At 37.2% G+C, this 17,309-nt stretch overlaps 1 protein-coding gene across 8 annotated transcripts in view; it reads right to left on the reverse strand.

The window, feature by feature from the left end:
* The window catches only part of LOC147349201 (uncharacterized), a 372,827-nt gene that overhangs the window by 149,958 nt on the left and 205,560 nt on the right, over positions 1-17,309 (reverse strand). For 2 of the 8 annotated variants that reach the window (XR_015149588.1, XM_086363381.1), the window contains exon 3: positions 892-1,146. The exons of 4 other annotated variants lie outside the window; for them this stretch is intronic. Coding sequence is in view for 2 of the 4 variants with exons in the window: in XM_086363381.1 (XP_086219507.1) it covers positions 1,102-1,146 (45 nt within the window). In the remaining 2 variants the exon portion in view is untranslated. Of the gene's footprint in view, positions 1-891; positions 1,147-3,055; positions 4,477-17,309 lie in introns of those variants that run through there. 2 more of the 8 variants (XR_015149589.1, XM_086363383.1) reach the window with 1 other exon arrangement.

Genomic DNA, 17,309 nt, shown 5'->3' on the forward strand with positions numbered 1-17,309 from the left:
CAGATCAGGCCCAACTGAGAGACATTCTGCAAAATACCTGACTGCTGCTGCTGCTGCTGCTGGTAAGTCACTTCAGTCGTCTCCGACTCTGTGCGACCCCATAGATGGCAGCCCACCAGGCTTCTCCATCCCTGGGATTCTCCAGGCAAGAACACTGGAGTGGGTTGCCATTTCCTTCTCCAGTGCATGAAAGTGAAAAGTGAAAGTGAAGTCACTCAGTCGTGTCCGACTCTTAGCAACCCCATGAACTGCAGCCTACCAGGCTCCTCCATCCATGGGACTCTCCAGGCAAGAGTACTGGAGTGGGGTGCCTTTGCCTTCTCTGAAATACCCGACTAGTACTCCTCAAAACTGCCAAACCATGGAAAAAAGAAGAAAATTTTAGAAATTGGCAAAGTCAAGGAAAGTCTTGGAAGAAATGATGAATCAATGTGATGTTGCACTCTGGGTTGTATTTTGGATCTGAAAAGGGCCATCATGATAAAACCAAGACATCTGAATATAAAATGTACTATAACACTGCATCATTATTGGTGGACTGGTAACGTAAAATGCTAACAAAAAGGCAAATCGGGTATGGGCTGTATATGAACACTTTGTGCTATCTTCACAATTTTTTTACAAAAACCTAAAACTCTTCTAAAAATAAAGTTTATGAACTATATTAATATCACTGTTTATAACATTCTTTTGCCATGTGCCACTGAAAGGAGAGAAAGAAACATTTTTATGGTCATTCACAGAGATTTTATTCTGTCCATATCAAAGACTCATGATATCCCACTTTAAGATCTGAACCTCTTTCTTCATTATTAGATTATGCATATAAAATCAGCATAGAATTTTACTGTAGTTATTTACATATTTCTCAGTTTTAATGCAATATTATGATTTCAACTTAGTTCAGTCTATTCTTATCCTCAGTTCTGACAACACTTGGAAATGACGTTTTTCAATTATTAGCTGTGTTAATGGTTCACATAAGAAAGGATTCCACCATCCATAGCAACTGCTTAGAAATGAATGTCAGGCATTCTTCCAACCCACTTCCAAGGTGAACACTGAATCAGGAGGGCGTATTTGTTCTCGTTTTATTTTTCACTAAAATTCCAGGTCTCTGAGAGGAAATTGATTTTGACCATATGACTGAAAGAGCAGAGAATGAAATTTATAAGACTCTTGGGGAAGCAATTGAAATATAAAACATGGTATACTAGTGCTTTATAGCAAAACTCCAAGCAGCCTCAATTCTCTACAGTACAAATGCCCTTTTATAGAGAAAGGCTTAAAATTTTAAAAAATCACTTATATGGTTAGAAGCATGTATTATTAACAACAATTATATCATTGATTTTGCCATTAAATGGGAAATGTGGTTTCCCATTTAAACCACAAATTATATTAATGATAATATTTCTTAATATACAATACTGTTGTACACCTTTTATGAAAAATATAAATGAAAATATTTACTAAACAGCAACATACTACTGTAACAGATGCTGGGTAACAGTTTTATTCTTCCCCAGAATTTGTCACTAGGACCAAAAAACAAGAAGAAAGAAATACACTTTGGAGCCTCCTCTGCCCACCCTCTGTCTACTTCAACCTTGGAGTTAGGCTTTGATAAGAAACGCAGGTAAATTCAATTCATGGTATTAAGATCATAAGTCCCCCAAACAACAACCTACCTGGTCTAAGGGAAGAAGATATGAAAATTTTATGACCAGAAAAGAATAATACAAGAAAATGGAAGCAAAAACCGATACCATTCATGGATATAGATACAAAAATTCTTAATAAAAATAATTAGCAACTAAAATCCAGCAGTATATAAAACAATGATACAACATGGTCAAGCTTGAATGCTAATTATTTCAAGATACAAAAATCAAGGTAATTCACCACATTAATAGATGAAGGAAGAGGTAATAGTACACATTTAAATAGAAGCAGATAAAGCATTTTGCAAAATACATTACTTTTTTTAATGTTCAGCAAAGTAGGAACAGAAAGAATTTCCTCAACCTAATAAAGACATATATGAAAAACCTACAATAAACGCATAGCTGAAATATCCCATGCTTTGCCTCTAGAACAGACACCAATAAAAAAATGTACAACCTCAGTATTTCTATTCAGCATTATTTAAAGGAGATCTTAGTGAGAACAATAATAAAAAGAAATAAGAAAAGGAGAAATAAGAAAGAAGAAAAAGAAATAAAGGCCAAATGAGACTAGAAAGGAAGAGGTAAAGCTCTTTTAATTTGCAGAGAAATCCTAAGGAATCTACAAAAATCTACTAAAACTGGTTAAAAAAATTAATAAATACAGTCAATATACAAAAATCAATTTTATTTATTTTTATCAGTAATTCCTGGAGGAAGACAGGGCAACCCATTCCAGTATTCTTATCTGGAGAATACCATGGGCAGAAAAGCCTGGCAAGTTACAGTCCATGGGGTCATAAAGAGTCAGACACAACTGAAGCGACTTAGCATGCACACACGCACACACATATCAGTAACAATTAGAAATGAAATACAAATACTATTTATAATACCATAAAAAACTATAAAACTTATGGATAAATAAAACAAAATATGTTCAAGGCCTTTACATTAAAAACCATAACACATTTTCAAGAGATTTAAAAAAAAAAAAGGAAATGGACTGCTATACCATGATCATAGATTGGAAAATTCAATCTTTTTGAGATATCATTTCTCCTCACATTCATGTATAGATTTATTGCAATCTGAATAAGAATACAAATAGAAATTTCCCCCTAGGAATGAATTGGATAAATTAAAATTTTATTTGGAAAGGCAAAAATCCAGAAAAATATCACAAATTTAAACAATTCATCCTACTTGACTTCAAGTGTTACTAAAAGGTATGCTAATCAAGATAGTCTGATATCAGTAAAATGATAAGCATATAAATCAATTAAACAGAATAGAAAAGCCATCACTCAAAAGTGATTAAAAACAATTGAATGAAGAGGGAAAAAAAAATCTTCAACAAAAAGTACTGAAACGACTAGATAGTTATGTGAAAGGAAAAGAAACCCAGCTCCTACCTCACATCATACACAAAAATCAAATGTATTAAATCATAATCCAAAATATGAAATCCAGAACAATAAAGCTCCTAGAAGAAAAATATAGAGGGATAGCCTTAAGATCGTGGCATAAGTGAAGATCTCTTTAGAGAAAATACGATGGCAAAAAGCATAACAGAGAAAAATGAAATAGTGGTCTTCATAAAAATTAGCAGAAAACATTTGTAACACGTTTATCTGAAAAGGGACTTGTATTTAGAATATAACACATAATTCTTGCATTCAAGGATGAGTCATTAAATAATAAAACACACCAAGGACTTGATCAGACAATTCCTAAAAGATATACAAATGGCCAATAAGCACATGAACAAATGTCTATCATAAACTTTCCAAAGGAAAAATGCTAAGTAAAATCAAAATACTATATACCCACTAAAATGGCTAAATGGAAATGACTGAAAACAGCAAATCAAATGTTGAAGATTAACTCTCAAAGTTTATAGGGGAGGGGAATAACAGCCACCTCAGAAAACTGTTCATGGAAAATTAAACATCTACTCTATGATCTAGCAATTCCAATTCTAAGCATTTCTCCAAGGAAAGAGCAAATTTTATCCTCAAAAAATCTTGTAAAAAACGTTCATATTATGTTTCTTCATAATATGGAAATGACTCTGATGGCTATCCGAGGAAAATGGATATTTACATAATAAAATGAACTACCATAAAGCAAGGAAAAAGAATATCTGATACATGCAAAAACATGAATAAAATATTTTTTAACTTGAAAAATACCTTGTATAATGCAGACACACAAAAAAGATTACTCGTTCCAAACACATGAAATTCTAGAATGGGTGAAACATGGCCTAACTACCTTCTGTGTGGAGGCTTATCCCTCTTGTACCTCAATCCTGGACTTAACAAAGTTGTCCCCTCACTAACTCTGGTCAGGGCAACACTGACTTTCTTCCTAAAGCAATTGTGGTAAAGACAGATGTGAGCCATGGAGAATTAGCATTAAGGAAAGACTTCCTTTCCAGCCCTCAGACAAGAGCAGTGCTCAGCAGTCAGTTTCCATATTTCTACCACTATTTCCTTCATGGTCTTCTTCAGCTGCAGAGTCTTTCCCTTGAGTTCATATCTGGGCCTGAACAGCTGGCATACAGTGACTAAACAAGACAGGTGTGTAAAGGCCTGCACACTTCACTCAATGTGGGACACTCTGAGGAGTCAGCAGTAGATCCATAGCTCCCCCCTCCACCCAGGTTGGCCTAGGATTTGTAGGATCTGTGTGGTGGTTCACCTTCTCCTTCTAAGCAACACTGCATCCATCCTCTTCTTTTCATGGTGTTGATCCCTAAAAAAACATCTCACACTTTACTCTTCATCTTGCCGTCTGTTGACATCTGAAGAGACAAGGAAACATATAGCAGTGCCTTCACAGGCAGCACATCATTGACAGCTTGGACGCCTAACTGTGGCCAGTATAAGCTGAGAGCACGCACAGGCCCCACTTGCTTCAGCACTTTCCCCTTTCAGTTAGTTCAGTTGCTCAGTCGTGTCCGCCTCTTTGTGACCCCATGAACTGCAGCACACCAGGCCTCCCTGTCCATCACCAACCCCCAGAGTCCACCCAAACTCATGTCCATCGAGTCGATGATGCCATGCAACCATCTCATCCTCTGTTGTCCCCTTCTCCTCCTGCCCTCAATCTTTCCCAGCATCAGGATCTTTTCAAATAAGACAGTTCTTCACATCAGGTGGCCAAAGTATTGGAGTTTCAGCTTCAACATCAGTCCTTCCAATGAATACCCAGGACTGATCTCCTTTAGGAAGGACTGGTTGGATCTCCTTGCAGTCCAAGGGACTCTCAAGAGTCTTCTCCAACACCATACTTCAAAAGCATCAATTCTTTGGTGCTCAGCTTTCTTTATAGTTCAACTCTCACGTCCATACATGACTACTGGGAAAACCATAGCTTTGACTAGATGGACCTTTGTTGGCAAAGTAATGTCTCTGCTTTTTAATATGCTGTCTAGGGCAAGGCTTTAGTGAGGTGACAGGGGAAAACACCAAGTAACAGGGACAGCTCCAGCCCAACCCTCATGGTTTCTGCTCCAGCAGCTTGAGATCAGACCCCACTCAGAAAGGGCAGTGATGTCCACTGAGCAGATGGAAAGTCCTGCCTCTAACCCAGCTATGGCCCTTGTGCCCCTACAAAGGGGAATGAACAGATGGAACAACACAGAAACAGACCCACCAATACAGCAAATAAGTCAGTGGTTAACGCAGGGGAGAGTGTTGGAGGGAAGGGTGGAATAGGTGACAGTTACTAAGAGTAACAACTACCAGTTATAAAACAAGTCAAAGTAACATAATGTATAGCACAGGGAATACGCTCAATATTTTATAACACCTTTGTATGGTGTGCAATCTATAACAAATCAAATCACTATCAGTTCAGTTCAGTTCAGTCACTCAGTCGTGTCCGACTCTTTGCGACCCCATGAATCGCAGCACACCAGGCCTCCCTGTCCATCACCAACTCCTGGAGTTCACTCAGACTCATGTGCATCGAGTCAGTGATGCCATCCAGCCATCTCATCCTCTGTCGTCCCCTTCTCCTCCTGCCCCCAATCCCTCCCAGCATCAGAGTCTTTTCCAATGAGTCAACTCTTCGCATGAGGTGGCCAAAGTACTGGAGTTTCAGCTTTAGCATCATTCCTTCCAAAGAAATCCCAGGGCTGATCTCCTTCAGAATGGACTGGCTGGATCTCCTTGCAGTCCAAGGGACTCTCAAGAGTCTTCTCCAACACCACAGTTCAAAAGCATCAATTCTTCAGCACTCAGCCTTCTTCACAGTCCAACACTCACATCCATACATGACCACTGGAAAAACCATAGCCTTGACTAGACGAGCCTTTGTTGGCAAAGTAATGTCTCTGCCCTTCAATATGCTATTTAGGTTGGTCATAACTTTCCTTCCAAGGAGTAAGCGTCTTTTAATTTCATGGCTGCAGTCACCATCTGCAGTGATTTTGGAGCCCCCAAAATAAAGTCTGACACTGTTTCCACTGTTTCCCCATCTATTTCCCATGAAGTGATGGGACCAGATGCTATGATCTTCATTTTCTGAATGTTGAGCTTTAAGCCAACTTTTTCACTCTCCTCTTTCACCTTCATCAAGAGGCTTTTTAGTTCCTCTTCACTTTCTGCCATAAGGGTGGTGTCATCTGCATATCTGAGGTTATTGATATTAACACCAAAACCTTACAGAGTCAACTCTACTTCAATAAATTTAAAAATTATTTTAAAAATAACTTAAAAATTTGGAGAGAAAGGAAAGAAAAAAGAAGGGGGAAAGAGTAGGAGGGAGAGAGCAGTCCTTGACTGTTTCAAATGTAGTTTCATTGGTCTTAGTATTTTTAAGGAAATAACAGCTAATGAATGAAGATACGGGCTAAGCAGTTATAGTGATCAGTTCTAACTTGACCTCTATTAAATATTGTTGAGCTCCTTTAATGGACCGGAACCTGGTGGTCTGGAGTCGACGATGAGAAAGTGAAAGAAGGAGAGAGGCTAATATTTCATGGGTTACGCAGCCAGCTTTCGCATTCCAGGAAATCAGCCAGAAATAGATAGAGAGAGAAAGAAAGACATGGGGACCACAGCTCTGATGGAGCAAAGGTGTTTTAATCAACATGGTGTGGGCACAGATACTGTAGTTTATTCTCAGCAAAGATAAAGATTAAAATTCTAGACTTACAAAACATAGGCGATCCGTATTAAAGAGAGAGAGAGTTGTAAACAATCACTTTTACCATATGGTTCAGAGGAAGGAAGAGGGTACTTATCACCATATAGAAAAAGTAAGGAAGGAAATGCCTGGATCCCTCAGCCCCAGGAGAGGCTTGCCTCTCCTCTTAATTCCTGAATATTCAGGAATTAATAAGGAACAGAGGATTCCTGACAGATCCGGAACAGCACACAGGAAGCCTCCTGTTAAATGCTTCCTGACAAAATATAAAGCATGTAACAACATGAATCTAAAAGGTTGAACTGAAATTGAGCTAGCAAAATTGCTCAAAGACATGTAAGAAATTTATCTGTAAATACTTCATTTTTCATCTTGTTTCACTCAAAATTCTATATGCTCTTTTATGTTCATATTCTCCTTTAAACACTTAAAATATTGCTATGGGGCATAAATCAGTGTAAATAGCAAGCTGCATTTTCATTCCCTTCTAATCTGTTGAGCAAAGGGGACCCAGGGAATTCATAAAGGTAGATGAATTTAATCAACTTAAACAATGCCTAATTTGTGACTGTAAACATCTATACTCATTCCTAAAACTATTGTTGAAAGAGACTGATCCTATACATTGAATGTGACAGAACACATTTTAATTCCATTCTTTCATGATAATAAGCCTCATGACTTCAGTCTGAAAAGATTTATAGACTTCTACATATGTATGTAAATATATAATTATGCCAAAAATATAAAAGCATTAGGCATATCTAAAGCAGATATTACAAAAAAGATCTTCATGACCAAGATAATCATAATGATGTGATCACTCACCTAGAGCCAGACTCCTGGAATGTGAAGTCAAGGGGGCCTTAGAAAGCATCACTAAGAACAAAGCTAGTGGGGGTGATGGAATTCAGTGGAGCTATTTCAAATCCTGAAAGATGATGCTGTGAAAGTGCTGCACTCAATATGCCAGCAAATTTGGAAAACTCAGCAGTGGCCACAGGACTGGAAAAGACCAGTTTTCATTCCAATCCCAAAGAAAGGCAATGCCAAAGAATGCTCAAAACTACTGCACAACTGTACTCATCTCACACATTAGTAAAGTAATGCTCAAAATTCTCCAAGCCAGGCTTCAGCAATATGTGAACCGTGAACTTCCATATGTTTAAGCTGCTTTTAGAAAAGGTAGAGGAACCAGAGATCAACTTGCCAACATCTGCTGGATCATGGAAAAAGCAAGAGAGTTCCAGAAAAACATCTATTTCTGCTTTATTGACTATGCCAAAGCCTTTGACTGTGTGGATCACAAGAAATTGTGGGAAATTCTGAAAGAGATGGGAATACCAGACTACCTGACCTGCCTCTTGAGAAACCTATATTCAGGTCAGGAAGCAACAGTTAGAACTGGACATGGAACAACAGACTGGTTCCAAATAGGAAAAGGAGTACGTCAAGGCTGTATATTGTCACCCTGCATATTTAACTTCTATGCAGAGTACATCATGAAAAACGCTGGACTGGAAGAAGCACAAGCTGGAATCAAGATTGCTGGGAGAAGTATCAGTAACCTCAGATATGCAGATGACACAGATATGCAGAAAATGAAGAGGAACTAAAAAGTCTCTTGATGAAAGTGAAAGTGGAGAGAGAAAAAGTTGGCTAAAAGCTCAACATTCAGAAAACGAAGATCATGGCATCTGGTCCCATCACTTCATGGGAAATAGATGGGAAAACAGTGGAAACAGTGTCAGACTTTATTTTTGGGGGCTCCAAAATCACTGCAGATGGTGACTGCAGCCATGAAATTCAAGACGCTTACTCCTTGGAAGAAAAGTTATGACCAACCTAGACAGCATATTGAAAAGCAGAGACATTACTTTGCCAACAAAGGTCCATCTAGTCAAGGCTATGGTTTTTCCAGTGGTCATGTATGGATGTGAGAGTTGGACTGTGAAGAAGGCTGAGCGCCAAAGAATTGATGCTTTTGAAGTGTGGTATTGGAGAAGACTCTTGAGAGTCCCTTGGACTGCAAGGAGATCCAGCCAGTCCATTCTGAAGGAGATCAGCCCTGGGGTTTCTTTGGAGGGAATGATGCTGATGCTGAAACTCCAGTACTTTGGCCACCTGATGCGAAGAGTTGACTCATTGGAAAAGACTCTGATGCTGGGAGGGATTGGGGGCAGGAGGAGAAGGGGATGACAGAGGATGAGATGGCTGGATGGCATCACTGACTCGATGGATGTGAGTCTGAGTGAACTCCAGGACTTGGTGATGGACAGGGAGGCCTGGCGTGCTGTGATTCATGGGGTTGCAAAGAGTCGGACACGACTGAGCGACTGAACTGAACTGAAAGCAGATGTGTGTTAAAACTAGAATAATTTCTGAATAGATTCCTTAGGTCCATTAACATCATAATATATGAATTATCACACCAAGTTAAGCACCATTACAGGCTCAAATTTAATAAAAAACAACCCAAAAATGAGTTTATTAGACAGATATAGATATTCTGTTTGAGGTTAACCTCAAATATTCATGCTTCATTTAATAACTCTTCAGGTATAAAGGTTTCAGACTGAAATTCTCAGTGGCATGTCTTTTAGTATATCCCTTATATTTGACTGTAAGCACTTTAGAAGTAGGATTTGTGTCTGAGCCATCTTCCTCTTCTAAACTCCACTCCAAAGACCTATCATTGTTCTTTTGTAATACTAAGTTTTCAGGGAATTACACTGGGGCTTTTAAGACATGTCATGTCATTTTATGGTGGGTGAAAATAACATTACTGAATTAGAAATAAATGCATAAAAATTCTTGGATTATCTCCTCTACTGATTCATCCTACCCTGCCAAGTATTGGGAGTACCTATTCTCCCTGAGTTTGAAATCAGTTTAAGTTTCAGTTCTATCTGTAACCAAGAAAGACTAATTATTTAAGTATTCAATAACAGACACAGAATTTTCTTAAAATTATGTTATAAAATAATATGTTTCTGCAAGAGTTCTCTCACCAATATGAAAAGAAAGTAACTCTGCCTTTTTTAGTGAAAAGTGTTTTATCAGAGAAAAGGCAAGGAACTGTCAAAGATAAATGTTCAGTTAAAAAATAGAACATATATATATATATCTATATCTATGTATCTTTGTGTATAACTTACAGAGATACATGCATCAGTTCAGTTCAGTTCAGTTGCTCAGTCATGTCCGACTCTTTGCAGCCCCATGAATTGCAGCACACCAGGCCTCCCTGTCCATCACCGACTCCCGGAGTTTACTCAAACTCATGTCCATCGAGTCGGTGATGCCATCCAGCCATCTCATCCTCTGTCGTCCCCTTTTCCTCTTGCCCCCAATCCCTCCCCACATCAGAGTCTTTTCCAATGAGTCAACTCTTCGCATGAGGTGGCCAAAGTACTGAAGTTTCAGCATCAGCATTATTCCCTCCAAAGAAACCCCAGGGCTGATCTCCTTCAGAATGGACTGGCTGGATCTCCTTGCAGTCCAAGGGACTCTCAAGAGTCTTCTCCAACACCACAGTTCAAAAGCATCAATTCTTTGGCGCTCAGCCTTCTTCACAGTCCAACTCTCACATCCATACATGACCACTGGAAAAACCACAGCCTTGACTAGACGGACCTTTGTTGGGAAAGTAATGTCTCTGCTTTTCAATATGCTATCTAGGTTGGTTATAACTTTTCTTCCAAGGAGTAAGCGTCTTGAATTTCATGGCTGCAGTCACCATCTGCAGTGATTCTGGAGCCCCCCAAAATAAAGTCTGATACTGTTTCCATTGTTTCCCCATCTATTTCATAAGTTTATGTATATAATTCTTCAACATATTTATTCATTTCAACCAAACAAAATTTTCAAGTAATCACTGGACTTAGGAAGCTAGTGATTTTGGTGACTCTAAATATGCTCAGCAATTTTTGTGTTTTCATACTGACAGGTGATGAATTAAAAGTAACACCATATATTTGTTTATGGTTTTATTTACTTAGTGATTTGAAATTAATCAAACAAATACTACCATACCTAGAGTTAAAATACATATTGAATTTTGAACAAATGCACCACATAAACATACTTGTAGCCTATTAAAGATTGCAGAATAACTGCATGCATTTCTCTTTCCTTTCAAAAAGTAATTCACCTGACCGTAAGAAAGAATAAAGCATTGCTTACACATATAAGGAAAACAGGAAAAAATAGTAGGCATGAGATTTCAAACCATTTTGGAAAAGGAAATAACTGCCAGAATCTAACTTATGAAAGCAATGACAAATGCAGTGTTTGGAATGGGAGAGACAAGTGAAAAGGGAGACAATATTACCTATCACCTGCTGAAGGACTAGCAATTGGTGGTTCCACCACATAACACAAAACCAATGGTCAGGAAAGGGGGTAAAGATCAGGAAACGTGGAAGTTTTGTGTTCGAACAGGACCACCTGTCATCCTCTCTCTTTGAATGTAACTGATAACTATCACCAACAGACTTCACCTGTCTTGCAGTGAAATGCTCATATTAAAGTGTCTATTTTAATGCAAGACACTAGTCTCCTGAAACTAAACAGCTAAACAAAAATGATGGGGGGAAAAATGCTGAAAGCATCTCTCAGGAAAAGCTTGCTTGCCACCTAATCACACTGTAACAAAACCATTCACTTAGTGAACTAAGCTCATGGCAAATATCAATTCTAATCTATGCTTTATGCCTTACTTTTAAGTATAAATGTTTAATCAAAAGCCTTTATCAAAAAAGGGAAGAAACTAAAATGCAATAAAAAAGGCAGGCAATCCAGAGGAAATATAAAAATGTAGAAAGTAGAAAATATCTTTTTAACAGTAAAATCTATAACTGATTTCCTCAGAAAAATAAAAATGTTTTGGTCACAAAGTAAGAAGATAATAAAATTACAGAGAAATAACAACTTCTAGATATTAAAAACAGGATGCCTAACTTTTTAAGTGAAAAGATAAAATTAAAATAAAAAGACAAGGACTTTTATTATATAATTTCCAAAAGGGAAAAGGATAGAAAGAGAAAGAAATGATCTATCAAAGGAAAATTACAAAAATATGTCCGAGTCTTGAAGTCCAAAATTGCTGAAGCATGCTCAGTCGTTTTAGTCGGATCCGACTCTTTCTGACCCTACGGACCGTAGTTCTCCAGGCTCCTCTGCCCATGGGATTTTTTAGGCCAGAATACTGGAGTGGGTTGCCATGCCCTCCTCCAGGGGATCTTCCCAATCCAGGGATCAAACCCACATCTCTTAAATCTCCTGCATTGGCAGGTGGATTCTTTACCATTTAGCGCCATTCACTGATTGAATGGGCACACTTAATTGTGGAGTAAATGATTGAATGTAGATCACATCAGTGAGAAAGCTTGAGTTTTAAATTCCTTGAACCAAAAACATTATACAAACACAAACAGTATTCAGAATGGTATCAGAAAGTTCAATAGTATACTGTATCCTAGAAGACACTGGAAATTCACCTTCAGCATTCTGAGGGAAGATCACTTCATCCTAGAATTCTATACATACCCAATTTAGTGAGGTTGCAAAAACTGATTTTGCTATTCGGCAACATGAGAGAGTTAATGAAAAAAGCAGAGAGGACTGAAGAGGCTGAGAATTCAACCGCAGGTCACAGAGTAAAGGAGGGAATGGGATGAAGACTTGCAGCAGGCGGAGAGAGCTCCCAACCCACACTGTAGCAAGAAGGCAGAGAAGTGTGTGAACAAAGACGATTAAAAAATAATCTCAACTGATAGTTTATTGGTGTTTGTGGATTTAAAAGTGTTGGTATTTGGAAAAATATTTGACCAGGGGTTGTGGATGCAAAAAAAATCATCAAACTAAGCAAATGGGAAAAAGTGAAATAATGCTTAATTCAAGGAAATAAGAAAGCTGTATAACAAAGGAATTATATGATAAAACACTAACATTGTTCTTCAAAATGTGGTCTCTGACTGGCTACCAGTCCTCAACTGTGCATTACCATGTAGTGAGGAGATAAGTAGCTTCAGTAAATCAACTACATCAATGAGCACATTGTTTTCCCCCGCAGGTATTTTATTTTTTTCATACAAGATTTTCTCCAGGAAAGAAATATATTGATTTTCTTTCCTACAAGGGCCCCTTTTTCTATTGCAACCCCTGCAGTTTGAGTATTATTATGTTAGTATAGCTTTCTGGCTACGAGTTTAAACAAAAATTCTGACAAAAGTGTTGTGAAGATTGACAGAAGAAGAAGTAAAAACAGTTAATACAGAAAGAGCTATATTTTCCAATTACACAGGACAAAGTTAATGATTATCTAAAATATATAAATCAAAGACAGCAGTGTAAGAAAAATATTAAGATATACTGAAGAAAGTTTTTAAATGCTAATGCTAACATTGTTTGTCTTTGCAAACAATACTGAAGGTGAACAAGGGCTGCACAGCAAAATTTTTGCTATATTTGCTATATAATGAAAATTTGCTATATAACAAAATTGCTGTATTTCATTGAAGCCATTTAGCACTGGTATACTCTTATCCATATACATATATTACTTTGATAAAAATTTTAATTGATTTTAAATAGGTTTATAAAAACTATTAAGAGTTTATGATCAAATAATTTCACATATATTGAGAACATTTTGATTTGCATATCAAAGATCTGAATATTTTATGAGTACAATAGTTGAATCATGTTTAAGAACTTTGACAAAATAAAATAATAAAATGTTAGATGACTCGAATATAAAGTGAAAATAGCTTAAAAAGCACTAAGAAACGAGAAGAAGCATTGCAGAGGAGAAGTACAAAAATTATTAAAATTAAGGAGCCGCCGCCGCTAAGTCACTTCAGTCGTGTCCGACTCTGTGTGACCCCATAGATGGCAGCCCACCAGGCTCCCCCATCCCTGGGATTCTCCAGGCAAGAACACTGGAGTGGGTTGCCATTTCCTTCTCCAATACATGAAAGTGAAAAGTGAAAGTGAAGTCGCTCAGTCGTGTCCGACTCTCAGCGACCCCATGGACTGCAGCCTACCAGGCTCCTCCGTCTGTGGGATTTTCCTGGCAAGAGTACTGGAGTGCGATATCATTATAAATAATCACTAGAAAGTTTCCAGCAGCATGCCACAGGACTCTGGCTCATATGCTCAGTTGTGTCCAACTCTTTGCAACCCCATGGACTTTAGCTCACAGGCTTCTCTGTCCATGGAATTTTTCAGGCAAGAATACTGGAGTGGGTTGCCTACTCCAGGGGATCTTCCCAACCCAGGGATTGAACTTATGTCTCTTGCATCTCCTGCATTGGAGGCTGATTCTTTACCACTGAGCCACAATAGCTTATAATAAATACAAATAAATATAATATAGGAAACATGTCTTACAATCCTGAATATTACAGAAGTATACTAGGAACAAGAAAGGAACACATTTCAGAAATATGGCAGTACTCTGTCAATAACTACTAAGAATTTCCAAAGTAACATACCTGATGCTTCCCTTGTGGCTCATTTGTAAAGAATCTGCCCTAAATGCAGGAAACCTGAGTTCGATACCTGGCTTGGGAAGAGACCCTGGAGAAGGGAAAGGCTACCCACTCCAGTATTCTGGCCTGGAGAATCCTATGGACTGTATAGTGCATGGCATCGCAAAGAGCCATACACAACTGAGCGGCTTTCACGTCACTTCGCAGATTTGAAATGGACCTCAACCTAGTAGCTCAATATAGAGCTTGTCACAATTTAATAAGTACTAACTCATTGGAGCTAATAGACAACATACTAAACTTAGGAACCTGCATTTAATTGGAAAGTGAAGAAAAATATTTATATAAATATGTGACTAGTTTTAAAATCCTATGGAGAATGACTCATTTGAAAACTCTGTGTCTTCTAAAGAACCAAACTAAAAAAGCAACTTTAGTCTCCCGCTGAATGCTGACTAGATTAATTAAGGTAGACAGAACTGACTGCTGTAATTGAATTACAATCTTTTCTAAGAGTGGTTGTTGCCTTATTCTCTGTATTTTATTGACTCTTTTATGAGTTCTACTGCTAAATCAATTCTAATCACTGCATCAACTGGAAAAATTCCACATTCCACTGCCAGATCAATTACAGTCACACAATCAATAGCTGGTACTGAAGGCTTTTTGATTAAAAGAACATAAAAAAAAGAAATAAAGAATAGAAACTCTACTAAAATAGAAAGTTAAAATAATTCTATTTCTGTATTAAAGAAAAGCAAACTAATTTAACACATAAATATGCACATTGAATATAAAATTCAATGATAAAAATTATTTGTACTGAAATAATACATTCATAGTAATTACTTAACTTATTTTGATTTAATGTTAGTGAATCATTTCACAGTTAAAAATTTCTTGTGTCACTTATATACATTGGATTGAAATTATTTACAATATATAAATTTCACACTGAGCCTTGGATCTATTGGTTCCTCTTCTATTTATTTCATCATTTCTTTGTTGTTTTTGTTGTCTCTCCAAAACTTTCCTCCTTTGAAAGTAACATCACCTTTTCTTTTCCTGTTGAGAATTACCTCTGGGATGCAGTCCCACTATTCTCAATCGTTTCAAAACTTGATCAGGGGTTTTCACTTCTCTTAACTTATGTTTTCCTAAATGACTGCAGTAGTATTTTAAAGTCACTAGTAATGTATTTTTCTTGAATGTCTTTAATGTCTTTAAATATAATGACATTTACTTATATGTATATGTGTGTGCTATGTCATTTCAATCATGTCCTATTCTTCTCACTCTATGGAGCATAGCCCTCCAGGCTCTTCTGTCCATGGGACTCACCAGGCAAGAATACTGGAATGGACTGCCAAGCCCTCTTCCAAGGGGGTTTCCCCATCCATAATCGAACCTGCATCTCTTACATCTCCTGCATTGGCAGAGGGGTTCTTTACCACTAGCACCACCTGGGAAGCCCTTACTTATATGACACGATTATAACTCAGAACATTTGATGATGACAAATTTCCACACATCAAATTTCATACTGTATTTTCTCTTGTGACCATAAATACCTTATGCCTTGTGTTTTCTTTTCCCTGTTATTACTGGGAATATATTAAGATTTGTGTTCAGTATCATGGTGATTTTCTAGCCATCACCACTTCCCTAAGTGACTTTTCGCATAGTCAAAAACCAGTAGCATTTCTTCCTTGATCTGCATTATTTGATAAGCTTCAGATAGTACTATTTTCAGTTCTGACATGCTAAAAGTGGTGCATGCATAAATAACATTATAAGGGCATCACACCATCAATCAATTGTGTTCCTACGGTGTCCCAACAGTTAGAATACAGTGTAAACATTTTTGAAGCACACAAACAATTCTTAGAGGGAGTCTGGTATCACCACCAAATACTGTTCATCTTCTCTGGATTGCTGAGGTTCATAGAGGCATAGAATTAGTGAAATCCTGCAAGTTATCTTGGCTTAGGCTTTCATTAGACTAAAACCTAAATGTCTATCAACAGATGAATGAATAAGGAAGATATGGTACATATATACAATGGAATATTACTCAGCCATTAAAAAGAATTAAATAATGCCATTTGCAGCAACTTGGATGAACCTGGAGATTATCATATTAAGTGAAGTAAGTCAGAGAGAAAGACAAGTATCATATGATATCACTTACATGTGGAATCTTAAAAGTAATGCAAATGAAATGATTTACAAAAGAGAGACTCACAGAATTAGAAAACAGATGATCACCAAAGGTGCAATGTTGGGGGGAGGGATAAATTAGTTGGTTTGGATTAACATGTATACCTATATATAAAACAGATAATCAACAAGCACCTACTGTATAACACAGGCAACTCTACTCAATACTCTGTAATAACCTATATGAGAAAATAAACTGAAAAAGATTGAATGTATGTATAACTGAATCACTTTGCTATAAACCTAAAACTAACATAGCATTATAAATTGACTCTAATCCAATATAAAATTTAAAAAAAATTAAGATAAAAATAAATTGCATTTCAAAAAGAAAGAAAAAAGTAGGACCCAGCCATACATATAGCAAAAATTTTGAAAATAATGAGATAATTCAGTGGACTACTTTGCTTTCTCTCAAACTTAATGATATAATTGGACATTGCCTAAAATGAACAAAAGTTGTAATAGGTGCAATAACAACTGTTTGGTTTTGTTTTCCATTTAAAATATTGTAAATTGGGAAATGGAATTATAAATAACAAATACATGGATCTCAGTTTTTTTAACTATGTTTTCTTCCTTCACCTGCCATAGAGCCCTGGTATGTCACCTTTAGAGTGATACTCTCAGTTTAACGTTCATCTACCATTTCCAGTCTTATTCTTGCTCTCCTCCACATTACTATCCTGAGATATTTTAAGGTGAGCAGAGGAGGAGTGGAGAACATGGAATATACTTATATATGCATGTGTCCTCTCTCAGTCGT

The sequence above is a fragment of the Bos grunniens genome, chromosome 21 (genome assembly GCF_055505025.1).
Source record: "Bos grunniens cultivar Pamir isolate PY7600 chromosome 21, Bosgru_T2T1.0, whole genome shotgun sequence".
Lineage (NCBI taxonomy): Eukaryota > Metazoa > Chordata > Mammalia > Artiodactyla > Bovidae > Bos > Bos grunniens.